Consider the following 14,400-nt stretch of genomic DNA (forward strand, 5'->3'; position numbering starts at 1 on the left):
GGCGGCGCGGCCGGAGAGCCCTCGGGCTTCGCGCGGGTTTGGCCCCTCAGCCCTCGCAGCTGCCAGCAGGACCAAAAACCCACGTTCCTCTGGCAGAGCGTCTGTCGGAAGCTGCCTTTGCCTCTTCCTAACGCAGCAATGATCCCTTCTGAGCAGACGGACGTGTGCGAGCCCAAAGTAGCAGTGTTAACTTTTTGCCATTAACAGCGGTAGCACCGTGATGCGATGGCACATCGTGCAGTGCAGCGCCTCATTCCGTAGCGTGGGTAAGCTTTTAGGAGACAGCGGGGCCAAGTGGTGGTGCCCACAGCGACCTGGTAGAGTTGGGCACCACAGCTGAGGCTGCTGGCTCCGTGCCCTGTCTGCCGGAAACCTCCAGCAGCGACCCAGTGACTCGGGGAGGGATGTGGGAGATGTATGGCTGAAATTCAAAAGCAGTCGATGGTGGAACGCTGCCAGGATTTGAGCTGATGCCTTAAGTCAGTGCATGAAATTCAGCTCCATGCAGATGTGCAGAAGATTAACAGATGGATAAGCTCTTTCTCATTTTTATGGCCCATAATTATCTGTAGGGTGATTTGTCAGCTTAATTACGGTAGTGGCAGTGATAATGCCCAGGAAAGTGCATGAAAGACATTGTGTACGAATACCTCCACACGTACATTTTCATCCTGCAAGAAGTTGTGCCTTGATAAAGTTTTATCCTGGAGTTGTTGCCTTCATCTTTTGTAAGCTCCCAATGCCTTCTTTCCCCCTGCCTGTATTTGTCCAGTCATTTTTTAAAAGCTGTGTAGATTATTAGCACCCAGATTTCTAAACTGACATTCGAAGTTAAGATTCATTACATTCTAAGTTATTGAGTGCTAATACCAAATCCTCAAGTTTCTCTTTAAAGGCTGCCCAGTTTCTTCCAGTTTCTTATTAGCTGTCAGCTGAGCTGCCCTTAGAAATGACTCTCAGTAGCAGGAGATGAAGTTGACCATGACTGTTCATGGCTGCCTCGACCTGCTGAGCATCTGCCCTGCACTCATGAGACCTTGGAGCTGTCCCTCACTATGGATTCTGTGCTGTAGGAACACAAAGAGCTGTCTGCTGCCTTCTTCTGTCTGGGTTCCCAGACCACTGAGTGGATCTGGGGAGTCTTTGCAGGAGACAAGTGAGCATGTGTCTACATTGCAGCCGAACCTGTAGCCCTAAAGCAGTAGACTTGTGCTCTGCTGATAAGATGAAAGTCTATTTGTTTTCACCACTGTGGAAAGAACAGTTCCTTTTGTGGGCTAGAAATAACTCATCCTCTCTGCCCTCCATGCTGCTCTGATGTCTCTCCAGCTCTGAGGTGTGACTCCTAAAGCTGCCACAGCATGGGTATTGGTGCTGTAATGTCAGTTTCTGGTGTGCATATTAAGTGCGTGCATTCTTTACATGCTTTACATATTTTCATGTGCTGGATGTAAATTATCTAATTTTATGTAATGCTTCACATACTTTGCATGAAGTCATATTTTATCGATGCCATTCAATCTAAAATTCATCCAAATTTAAGCAATTGGATTTCTGTGGTGACTTTAACAGAAGTTAAAATAATCTAAATTATTTTTCCTTTGCACTCTTTCAGTTTCATCTTCTTATATTTTTGTGTTTTTCATCTTGCCTGTAAACATCAGTAGGAGTTACCTCAGGTATTCAAGGAACTTTGGCAAATGAACTTCTTGCAGTATCACATATCACAGTAGCGCCTTCTCAAATAATTCCGTAAGAAAACCAAATGTTTGTCCTGTAGCCTGTAGAAATAACCACGATACATTAGTTCTAGATATACTCCTGCACCCAATAAAATAGGGAGAGCTAAATATTTTTGCAATTCTCTTTTATCTCTTCTCAGACAGTATTAATACCCACAGCTCCATTTGTATGAGTGTTCAGTTCTCCTAGTACAAAATGTTGGCTTTTTCTTATGAAGATTTCTTCGTGCTAAATCTGTAAACATTCCTGCACTAGTGTAGGTGTGGCTGGTGGCTGTAGTCTTACTGAGAAGCAGAACTCTTATGCTGGCAAAGGGGAAAGGTAAGGTCATTTGGGTTAGATATATATCACATTAAATTGTGTGCTGGGCCTCTGAGTGGTTGTGGTTATGAAGAGGAAATGTTACAAGTTTTGTTTTCTCTTTCTTCCTCCTCCCCTTTACCAAGAAGTAGAGGATGTTACAGAGAGCAGGAAAGAAACATTTCATAATTTACTGTAATGTTGAGGGCTGTTTGCTGTGCTTGCAAGATAAAAAACTCCAACGATTAGATGTATGTGTGAGTGACATTAATCTAATGTATGACAACAACATGCTATGGAAATCATAGGAAGAAAATAGAAGATAATGTTACAGCTGTTCTGCTGTAAGACAGAACTAAAACTCAGGATTATTGAAGAGATTGTGCAGCCTGAATTGTTGCTAATTTTGAGTGTTACCGGTGATTTCTCTTGAAATTCTGGGTGCTGTGGTGTCTAGCACAGAATGAAATTAAGAAGAAAAAGTGTTTCTTGCCTGTAAGCCTATGCAAGTTCCTTTACTTTTTTTGCTAGAGAATTTCTTTAACCTTGCAGAATGATTATAGCTTTGAAAAGACAGTGTATTTTATGCACTGACTTCATGGCCTGGGGAGTAGTCTATAAATATGTTGAAAATAAAATGGAGCAGAAAACATAGTTATGCAGACTTGTGTATTTTGTGTGGCAAAAAGACAATTTGAAAGCTGCTTTTCCATATGTGACTGTTACAAACCTTAGTTGGGGCTCTTTTCAAAATCCAGTCTGAACTGACATTCTGATTTTAACAAGAAATTACAAAGTATTGCAACATCTAACTTCCTCTAGCTTGTTTAACTTGATGTTGTTAATACAGATTTTGCTTTTTCTTTCCTTTCCTTCTGTTTTTGTTTTTTTTTTTCGTATTTGCTCTTGTGCCAAGACCTCTTAGGGATACATGCAGGATCCCACTGTGGCCACCTTGGTTCTGTAGCAGCAGTGCACAGTGTAAGCAAGTGTGTGAGTGGGTGTGCAACAGTGTGCCCAATACTTAGACCAGAGAAACTGACTTGAATGACTCGAATTTTTGCCAGCTTGCCAAAACTGACACAGGTGGCACTCTCCAGCATTCTGCATGAGCTGTGCTGGTTTGGTTGAGGCACATTTGCTTTGTGTTTGTTTCTTTTTCTTGACAAAGAAATTCACAAAAGCAAGTGCTGCTTGGAATTTGAGAGCTATTCAGTCTTTTAACTTGATCTTGAGACTGAAACATCTTCCTGTCCAAGGAGGTGATTGAAGTAAAACATCTAATTCTGTGCTACTGCTAGCTTGTTTTAGTATAAGCCTTTGTAGGAACCTCTGTTGCTAGCTTGGCAAGTTCTAGTAGATGGGTTCTTGGGAGTTTTTTGAGGTATCCTGTGCCATTAGGGTCAGTGGTATGAATGTGCATTTGTATTGTCACCAGGGTGGCTCAAGTGCCGGGGTTGACAGATTGAACAAGTCTGGTTCCACTGAATTTGTCCTGGAGCCTCATGTGCTTTTTATATTTTTACAGCTGAAGTCTGGAGGATGCCACTGATGCTGTTCTGGACAAGGTCCTGCTTCCAGCCCAGCCCATGTTAGACAGGGGAGCCTGTGTAGGTGTCCCCCTCTCTTAGGCACATGGTAGGAGTGATTGTATCACCTGTGCACAGTGTCTGAGGCAGAGCTTTGCAGGACTGTGCCCATACAGAATGAAGAGAGAAAAGAAGAGCTGAGAGCTCACATGTAGGAGAGCCATCATGGCACAGCACATGCTTGTGTAGGCTTTCAGGCTTCTCAAACTGTTGTGGGACCACTCCTTTTTCCTGAGAGGTGCACAGTGACCCATGGCCGCCTTTGCCTCTCTTTCACCTCCCCCAGGTTGGGCCAAGCTAACTCTGCTCACAGTTCAGACTGAAGGCCATTGTTCCCACAATGACACCACTGTTACAGCTCTGTCAGAGTAAGCACAGCCTCAGAACACAGGGTGCTTTAAGCTAAAAGCACTGCTGATTCTGTCAGCTCAATATGAGCCATCAGTTTCACAAGACAGAGAACAAGAACATCGAAATTACCTTCTCAGGGCTGAAGAAAAGATTTACAAACAATTGAAATGTGAAAAAAGGATAAACTCAATAAAAGCTGACTTAACAACATAATTTTAACTTGTTAAAAATGCTAAAGCAATAGCTAAAGCTTTTCTGCAGAGTATCTATTTAATTTCCAAAGTATGCCTTGACAAAAGCAATGACATACTTGACAAGTGAATGGCCAACAAGACAGTCTGTAATTCTGAGCAACTTTGAAGTGTGCTGAAACGTCTCTGGCTTATTTGTATACTAACATATAGTTGCATAGTAGCATTCAAGAGAATATTCATTCATCTAACATTGAAGGCTAGAGAATGCTGGTAGTTAGGTTGCTGTAGCCAAGTTCCATTTCTGAATGTATTTTCAAATTTTCAAATATTCAGAAGAATTTAAAATATTAAGAGAAAGCAAAATCTGTTAGTGCAAGAAAACAACTCCTGATTAAAATCATTGATGCAAGAAAAAGGAATTCACAAAAGCAAGTGCTGCTTGGAATTATTTGAGAGCTACTCAGTCTTTTAACTTGATCTTCAGACTGAAACATCTTTCTGTCCATGAAGGTGATTGAAGGAAAACATCTAATTCTGTGCAGCAGTGTGTCAGTGACATGATTTTGCCTTTATTGTAATAAAGCTGTTCAGTCAGAAGAGAGGCATTCTGGTGATATGTGGAGGTGCTGAAATTGTAAACCTGTCTGTGAGTCCTGTATAGACTGTGCTTTCTGGGGGATTGTGGAAAATCACCCCAAAAACGTTCAAGATAAACTACTGGCTAAGCAGTGAGATGCATTTTCTGAGGCCAAGGTCAGAGCTGTTGTAGCTGCTCATTATTTTTGTTGTTCTGCTGGAAACTGCAGTAAAAGGACCTTGATGGGCATGCTGAACAAAGAGAAAGAAAAAAACTATCTGAGTCTTAGATGGCTCCAAAGTAAGCTGGAGCACTTGAGTAAGGAATGTCCAAGCTTAGTAATTAAGCCCAGTAGGACTGGGAGGTCCTGTTATTTCCCCTCTGAGGACACAAAGCTGGTTGCCTCAGCCAGTGGTGTTTTTAACATGCTGCTGCTCTGGGTGCCCATTTTTTCTCTCCAGGTGTTTGCGTAAGAGCTGGAAACAAACACTGTGTTCTCTGCATGTTAACCAAGGAGTGCTTGCTGGGAGGCTGACACACTTTTGTTTGATGATGTGAAATTCCACAAGCAACAACATTTTAAGGAATTTTTCCCTTCTGTCTTGTCTCCATGCAGCTGTTCTCAGCTGCAGTGATGTAGGTGTCCACCAGGTTACACAGTACCAGGGAACTAATGGAGCTTTACTTCAGCTCTCTCGTTTTCTTTTTCCATGAGTGTTTTTAGGGAACAGTGCAGCCATAGAGGCCGCTGTGGGCAAGAACAAGTGTCTGGCATGGAAGGGCAGGAAATACATGAGCTTGAAGTGGTTCCATGTGTTTCAAACCACAAGCTGAGAATGTAGTCCTTTTGCTTTTTCTCTTGGGCAGGGGAAGGTTTTGTACCATCTGTTTTAATTTCTATCTGCATCTTTCCGGGGAAAAAAAAAGAGACTTGTAAATTTTCTGATGTCAAAACTGCTCTAGAAGGCTAAAAAAATCAACTCCAAGGCAATTATAGTCATTACTAAATGCTAGAATATCTCTGCTCTGAATGTGTCAGTGACTGTTTTATTTTTTACTTATTAAAAGAGGCTTTCTAAAAGCTCAAAGTTGGAGCCATCTTTCATTGCTTATTTGGTGCATCCATTTGGATTTGTTGCATACGTTCATTAGCAATCTCTGTGCGTGTAAAGGTGATTATTTTCTGTAGAGGTGATTGAACAGGGGTCAACAAATAACATTTTCTGAAATAACAAAAAAAGGGAAATGAAGCATAGGAATTTACCACATCACCTGAGATGTGTTTAGTATGCCTGAACGAGCAGAGTGAAGTATTGGCAGTGGTTTCCTAGCACATTTGTTTTATGGGAAGTCAAATTTTAAGGTGGTGTTTAAAAATCTTAGATCACGTGGTGTCTGTGGATAATAAGATGTGGTGAAAAATGTGGATTCTTACTGCTCTGTGACTTCCTTTTAAGATATGCAAGAGCAGTGTGTCCCCTGTTCTCACTTTGTTTGGATTTGGTGTCCCTTTGAACATCCTCCTCTCCTGCCAGAGGGTGACAGACCCCAGTGGATCCCTTGTTTACAAGTCGGGTGTCCCTCTGCTCAGAGGGACACATGACACAGAGCACCTTGCCAAGCACCCTTCACTGGGCTCCAGGGCTGCAGGGGCTGGGACAATTTGTTGTGTCTCGCTGGGATCCGGCAGAAGCCATCAGTGAGAGAGAGAAGCACACCTGACCCTGAGGCTCTGGTACCTGCTGTGCATTACTGGGGTGTTGTTCCCCAAAGCCAGACAGTGTTTCCTTCTATGAGTAAGTGTTTCCTCTGCTGCCCTCCCTGGGGAGTCCCTGTGAGGTGCTCACTCAGTCCTGTGGCTGAGCTGTCCCCTTTGTGCTATTGTCGTATCGTGTGTGCTGTGGTCTTCTCCTCCTATTTTGTGGTCATATGTAAAGTATGCAGCAGCCAGAAATTGCTATTTTCTGTACACAGAGCTCAGCCTCCGAAGTTGCTGTGATTTCCCTTCACCCACCTGTAAGCTTCCTCTCCTTTGTGTAACTGAGATTCCTGAAGGGGTCATTGTGGCTGAAACAACTCCCTGGCCTGTGATAATGGTCATCTGATGGATGTAATGGCAAGGACAGATGTGCCTGACTGGTCAAGGCTAGCTGTCTGCAGCTTTCAAAGCCAAAACAAACCTGGCTGCTGTTCCTGCAACAATAGCAGCAGCTGCAATGCTTAGGGCTTCCTCTTCTGCTCACAGCTTCCCTTAAGGAAAATGGAAGTGTGGTGATGACAAAATTGAAAAGCTGCTTCATGGGGAATTTTCTTATAGTATTTTTGGCAGTTTGTTGTTTTGTTTCTGTTTTTATGGAGTACCACTAATGAGTTCAAGACACAAGTGCTGACAGCTGGGCAAAAAGTATGCTGTTAACATGAGATGACCATCAGCAGCTGCAGAACTGCAGACTGACTTGGCCTATTTTCCCTGAGTCTGTAATCATGCTCTGCAAGTGCTCTTTTCTTTGTTTGGGAAAAGCACAGTCCCCACTTGCTGTTTCTCACCTGCTGGCTTGTTGAGCCTTTTGGCAATTGCTTGAGTATCCAACTTCCTAGCAGACACAGGAGTGCCGTCTCAGCCTGTTGGAGAGGCCTGTCAGTCTCCAGGCGCTCTCTGAAAGCTGTCAGCTGCAGCAGTGCCACAGGGAATCTCATCTCTTCTCATTTTTCCCCCTCTTTCAGTGCCCTTCACTCCTCTGGCGCCTTGCTAAGCATGGAGTATTCACACTTAGAAAAGGTTCTTCTGTGGTGTGCAAAGACCTACCCTGATCCAGCAGCCAGGCTGTGATGATGCCAGTTCATCTGGGCATTGTCTTGATGTTTTCAGGAGCTCTCACCTGTGTTTTCCTGATGACAATCATGATATGCCAGCACAGCTAGCAAGGTGGACTTGGTGATGTAAATCCTCCTCTTATTCAAGGAGACCTCGCTCAAGGCTCCATTTCCATGGCTTAGCAAAGCCCTTGCTGGAGATGATAGATAACAACTTTTTAGCTGCTGTCTGTGCTGTCTGTGACTGCCAGATGTCAGTGTGGTGATCTCTGAGGCAGGGAGAGATATGGCAGGTGTCAGCTGAAGGTCTGAATCAGTCAAGCACTAAATGCCTCACTCAGGCAGTGAGAAGGGGCTGTGTGGTGAGCAGCATCTCTAAGGGGGAGTGATGAGCAGATTGCTCACTGAGGATTGGCAGGCAGAGGCATGAGGCATCACTGAGCCCTTCACATGGTATCCCTTGATCTCAGCAACAGCTTCCAGCAAGATGAGATTGCTGTTTGTGTTTTCATGCATCTAATTTGATAGCTTAACTAGAATGATTGTTGCCCTGGGCTACTGGTTTTTATGTTGTATGTTGCTATCTTAGTTTTAACTGGCTCTGTGCTGCTAGATATGTGTTGGATGTCCAGAACACGGTGGAAACTTTGCTGCCTGTAAATATACACAATGTACCCTGGGCTTCTAGCAGCCAGGCTTGGCTGGCCAGCCAACGTGGGCTCCTTCTCTGTAGGTGGTATTGCCATGCACAGTTGGTGGATCCATTTTTAGACAGCCATGGAATTTATCTACCAGAGCTCTATAGCTCACAAGTATGGATTAAGCCCTTTCTACATGGTGTATCACTGGCAATATGGGACTTCACTTTGGGGCTTTTTAATGGGCAAGCAATACAAACAAGCCAAACAATCTGTCTGAGAATGGTTCAGAGAGGTGGTCTCAGAGGTGCCTGGTTCCTGCAAGCAGTTTATCTTCCCAATCAGCTAGAAGGAGGTATGGTAGGTGAGGTGGGCAGCCTCCTGCAGTCCTTCTCCACTTACCCCAGCCTACTCACACTGGGGACTGTCTTCTCCTGTCCTTCTGTCTGACGTTCAGCTTTACCAGATGGACAGAACGGCTGACATGGCTCTCCAGGAGGATCTAGATGTTGGAAGTGCTTGACTTGCAGAAGACAGAAGTATCAATCACAGCTTGCTGTGCAATTCTTGAATCTGGAGAGATTTCGTTATACTAATTCCCCTCATTTTTGGCTGCTATCACCAGATACTCCAGTTTCTCCTAGGGGAGTCTGGAGATTCAAGTCTCTTGCAATGTTTTTTACTTCCTGTAGTCTTTTGAGATGATTTAGAGATTCTTCCTACTATGCAAGGTAGATGATCTTCTACAGTGGGGTGAGCTACAGCAGCAGCCACGTGCATATATGGGTTTTTGCAGCAATAAGATAGTATTCTGTTGCCAGCACAGAGAATTAATTCCTTATTAATAAATAAACAAGCTACAAAGTGCAGGGTTCTCCTGCCTTTGTCCGCAGTAATTTTTCCAGTTGTTGCAGGTGACACTTCTTTGAAAGTTAGAGGGAAAACAGCTGTGTTTCCCAGAGCTGGAACTTTGCTAGCGCATTTGCTGTATTAAAATTTCTGTTCCTATCCTTTGCAGACATGCTAGCAGTCAGCTGTGCCATTAATAGTGTTGTGCAGTGGATTTTACGTGTTTGGGGAATTGTTTGTGACTTGCATTATGCCACTTGTGCAATGTTACTCAGTTGCTGCAATACTTTGTGAGGGTCATGTGTGCAGCTTTTATGTAGATTGGAAAAACTTACTGATAGTGCTTTCACAGTTGGAATGTTTTAAATATAAGTAGATTTTTAAACAAATTGGAGAGAAGAAGAAATAAAATTATGAGGTTGTTGTAGGTAACAAGCTACTCTTTTTTTCATTAATTCACTGCCTGATGGGAATATAGCAAATTGTTTGCCATGTAACCATGAAGTCCTCAGCTTTCAGTAAATAACATGCAGGATTGTGTGGTGCCTTTCAGTGTGTGCAGGCAGCTGTGGGATTGAGGCAGGGAGCTAGTTCAGCTGGCAGGGGTGGGATTGAAGTCCTGCATGCCCTGTGATCAGTGGCAGGCAGGACTTAATTGCAGCTAGTCATTACAAAGAATTGCCTTTTTAATGATCATGGCTAACACCCAGCATCAAGGGCTCTTTAATAATGTCCTTCATATGCTGGCTGTGGGATTACCCCACATCCTTTTCCACCACTGAGGCCTGGGCCTGAGCAGATAGATAGCTTCTTATTAATAGATATAGAACACCACTTGCTTGTACGTGGGATTGTCCTCTTATCTGTGTTGTAGAGGGTCTGAATAAGATTATTTTGCCTTTTCTCACCCTCCCACAATTTTTATCTTCAATAAATAGCCTGTGGATGGTGGTGCACAAGAGCAGTGACTTATCAGAGGCCAGGCAGCCTCCTTATTTTAGCAAAGCAGCCAGACAAGAAGGAAATCTGCCCAGACACAGGGGCTGAGACATGATTGTGCAACCAAAGATTCGCTGCTTCACAGAACCATGCACTTGCAGGCAGCTGATTTCATCTGCCATTAATGAAGTTTCAAATGGACTGTGCCTTTTCTCTTCTTTTTCTAGTGGGGGTTTACAGCTCACATTTCCAACACTGCCCTGGAAGAAGGAAATCTCATTTACAGCAGCAGTCAACATTGCTGCTTATATTAGCTGAACCAGTCTTGCCTGAGCTACAGTTGTAACCTTGGTCTGTGCTTTGCTCATCTCTCTGATTTGGGAAGCTGTTAAAAAATTATTTTACTCCATCCAGAAGTATGAACTTAATAATACGTGGGTGTTGCTTCACTGTGTTGAGGACATTTGGAAATGTCCAGCTGTAATCAGTGACAGAGGACATTTGGAAATGTCCAGCTGTAATCAGTGACATTTCTCCAGGGCAGTTATCCTGATTGGCTCTCGTAGGGATGGAAAATTCCAGTTACTATCTTGGCTGGTGTCACAAGCTGGAAACTTTGACTTTTTTTCATTCAAATACAAAAAGCATTTAGCTCTTATATTAAAAAAAAAAGGCTGTGATGAAACTGCATGAGTCAGTGCTGTCCCTTGCTCCAAATTTGCAGACACAGTTTCTGTACAATTGCTTGCGTTAATACTTGGTTAAGTTTTAAGATAGTGGAAATCAAACAGGTTTTATCAATTTTATGAATAGCTCTCAGGGTCCTCCTCTTTTCAGATTCAGGAGGAGGGACATTAAAGCAGTACAAAGGTTCATCAGTCCTCCAGCAAGTACAATGGATGAAAAAGAAAAGCAGTTTCAGGTATTACAAATAGTAAACTGGTGTGCTAGAGCTGCTGCCTGCAGTGTTTGTGCAGGTGTAGCACTATGCTGAATCCTGTCCCCTGACACTTCTCCCCATTAGAATTAGCATTAGAATGGTGCTAATTTTTGGTTAGCTAATTTCAATACGTGCCCTGATGCAAGAGAGTGGGCAAGATAGTTAGGAAACATTAAAAGAGGGAATTGGGGTGCATTGTCATGTATAGAGGGAGATTTGGATGGGAAAGAATGAGAGATATAAAAGGAGAAGAAATATGGAGTGTAATGGAGGGAAAGAAGAGGACAGGGGAATATGGAGCAGAAAAAAAAAAGGAAAGGAAACACCAGGGAGAAAAGTTGTCTCTTCTTATGGGAGCATATAGTAAAGGGGAAAAGTCAAGAAGAAAAAATACTCTGAGAAACATGAGGATGTGGTTATACATTGCACGGCAAAGTAATTAAATGAAAAGATAACACAGCTGGGTGAATTATACATGAGAATGTGTATGTCCTGGTAGAATGGTAAAACTTTGAGATAAGAGTTATAGTGTTCCTCTGTAACTGGGCACCTTGAGGCAATTTTGCTTCTTATTAATGTTATCTTTCCTCCTGCAGTTAGGTTGGCATTTCACATCTTATTTCTATATAGAGAAAGAAAATTATTATCCAGAGCTTAAAGTTACATGGTCAGATAGCAGTTTCAGCCTGGCAATTCAGTACATCATTTTGGGATTTGTAAAAACCATAGTCAGTGTCTTTCTGCAATGAAGTTTTTTAATATTGTTCTCTGTGCTACCACAGAAGATAGAAATCCAGATAAGGGGTAGGCCACATGCAGAGAGTTAACCCCAGCCAGCAGCCAAACACCCAGCCAGCCTCTCACTCACTGCCCTCCCCTGCAGGATGGGGAGAAAATAGAAGGAAGGCAAAAAGACCCATGGATCCATATAATGGCAGTTTTATAAGGAAAGCAAAAGCTGCACACACAAGCAAAGCTGTAAATTCTTCCATTACTCTGTTCAAGGCCAGGCTGGGTAGGTGGTCTAGCTGAAGGTGCCTCTGCCTATGGAGGAGGCTGGGAATAGAAGATCTTTAAGGTCCCTTCCAGCCCAAAACATCCTGTGAGTCTATGATTGTAAACATATTGGTTGCTTGGGAAGAGAAATGCCATAACCTACACTATTCCGCCTGAAACCTGCTTGTCTTGAGCTTTTACTGCTAAACACGGCATCATATGGGCTGGAAAATCCCATTGCTCAGCTGGAGCCAGCTGGCATTGCCAATGTGAGCACTTGTGAGCGTGCTTTGGGATGAGGGGAGGGAGAGGAGAGGCAGGAAGCCTTGCTGCTCTGTGAGCCCAGGAAGCACTGATAGGTTATCAGCAGAACCACCTTTCTGTGGTTTTAACCACAGAAAGAGCAGCCCCTGTGAGCTGCTGTGAAGGCAGCTTGTGACACACCCACAGCAGGACATCACCACTGTGCCACTGTCCAGGGGCTGGCACAGCTTGCACAGTGGGAAGGGGCAGCCTGTGCTCCGCTGGCAGAGTGGTGAAAGAGCTGCTGCACAGGGGTGACTGAGAATGTGCAGCTCTGAACGGTCAGGGATGGTCAAGAGGATGAGCAGTAAAGTAGTCCTAACATTAAAGATTAGAAAACAGTTTATTTGCAATGTCTTGTGCATGGTGTGCTTTCTGAATCACTGCTCACAGTTGGTTTTAATAAGTGACAGACAGGAAGTAAATACTGATTTCCATTTTACAGTGAGCTAGTACTCTCATTTTTGTTTATCTTGTGTGCTGAGCTAGCAACTCAAAGCAACTCTCAGAAAGTGAACCTTTTCCTCCTTTTGCTTGTTGTGTGGCTTCCTCCTTGGATGATTTTCACACCTGCTTGTCTGTTACATCTGTTGATTGTCCATTTGGGCTTTTTGGAGAGGGGAGCAGGGAGGAAAAGGATATGGGTATTTTGGTATGGCTTTGGGGGGTTTTGTCTTTGCTTGTTGGGGTATTTTTGGTGAGCATCTATTTTCATTCACTCTGTAAAGGAAAACAGCCATCTTGTCCTAGACATTTATTAGCAGTCCTCAAAATTTTCACCTTTATTTTATATGTCTGAAGTGTTTTGAAGGTGCAAAACTTTAGCATAGTGCATGTGAAGTCTTTATTAGTCCTCATTTGGTGACTGGGGGGAGCTGAAGTGGTGAAATACATGATTTACTAAAGTTCACACAGAAACAGAATTACAAAACTGGGGTCAGGATTCAAGAGTCAGTGACTTACAATTTCTCCCTTGTTGTGTCAGTGGAAATGGGCCTCTCATCCTCAGAACATTAGGCTTTCCTTTAAGAGTAGGTTCTTATCAGTTTTGGAGATCATGTGGGATTTATGTTTGTGCAGGTAGCTGTGTCTGTGGAAAATTTAGTTCTCTCCAAACGTTACAGAAGAATTAGTTATTGGCAATAAAGCCAGAGCTTTATTTATGACATGCATTATAGCAGGACAGTAGAAAAAGATCATACAAAGCACTTGCACAGATTGATTCCTGGGTTATAAAATTGTTCTGTGGTCAGATAAGCTACAATCATCTACCACATGAGCAGAAAATGCTTTGTGGTGCCAGCTGGCTTTTAGGTACATGCAGAGCAAAACAAGTCCTTTCCTTTGTTACCCTCAGGGCACAAGTGAAGCAAATTGTATGTGTAATCTCTGGGCTGGTGGGCATGCACCCCTGCCTACCCCTTCCTTGGAGCAGGTGGTTCTCTGCTAAGTTCTTTGAGCTTTCTGACTTGGCCTGGGCCTTTCCCTCTGTGCTGGTGCACTCCAGCACCGAGTGTTGGTGCAGGAGAGCCCAGCCCATCAGTCCTGAGGGCAGGCAGCTCTTGGGCAGTGTTCCTGGTGGCCTCTGGGACCAGTGACAGGACTGGGAGCCACAGGAGTACCCAGCCAGCAGAGAGGCTGGGGACTGTGTGGCTGGCTTGCTCTGGGTCTCAGCATCATGCCCAGCCCATTCCCATGTGGACCAGGGGGAGCCAAGATTTCTCTGTAACCTAATTGCAGGACTGCAGCCACCCAAGAGTGAGCATGGGGAGTTAGAGGTGGAATTCAAACCATCTAAAATCAGGAGTACAACAACATGTGGGCCTAATGCCATGGGGCTTTTCTCCAGTATGCATTTGCCTTAGGATAATTGGAAGTTGGATCTTCCTTCTATGTATAATTTCTTCTTCATATGAAGGCATGATTCCTCTCCTTCCATTTAGAAGGTGTTGAATTTTCCTGCAGTGGAAGATTTGTTTCCTTGAAGTCTTGATACACATTTTCTTTGTTTTTTACTGAGTGTAATAATGACCAGAGGACTCCAGATGCTCATTCTTTGTCAGGTACAAGAAGAAACAGGGAGGAAACCAGCTGATTTTTAAAAAGAAGCAGCATTTCCAGGGAACACTTCAGAGGTATTTTATAGCACAGGGGAGGAGAATTTATC

At 43.6% G+C, this 14,400-nt stretch overlaps 1 protein-coding gene across 1 annotated transcript in view; it reads left to right on the forward strand.

Annotated features, from left to right (window-relative positions):
• The first annotated feature begins 220 nt into the window (after positions 1-220).
• The window catches only part of CMTM7 (CKLF like MARVEL transmembrane domain containing 7), a 26,114-nt gene continuing 11,934 nt past the window's right edge, over positions 221-14,400 (forward strand). Inside the window, exon 1 of the mRNA XM_031058896.1 lies at positions 221-322. Coding sequence (XP_030914756.1) covers positions 221-322 — 102 coding nt within the window. The remainder of the gene's footprint in view (positions 323-14,400) is intronic.

This window comes from Geospiza fortis, unplaced genomic scaffold, assembly GCF_000277835.1.
Source record: "Geospiza fortis unplaced genomic scaffold, GeoFor_1.0 scaffold231, whole genome shotgun sequence".
Taxonomy (NCBI): domain Eukaryota; kingdom Metazoa; phylum Chordata; class Aves; order Passeriformes; family Thraupidae; genus Geospiza; species Geospiza fortis.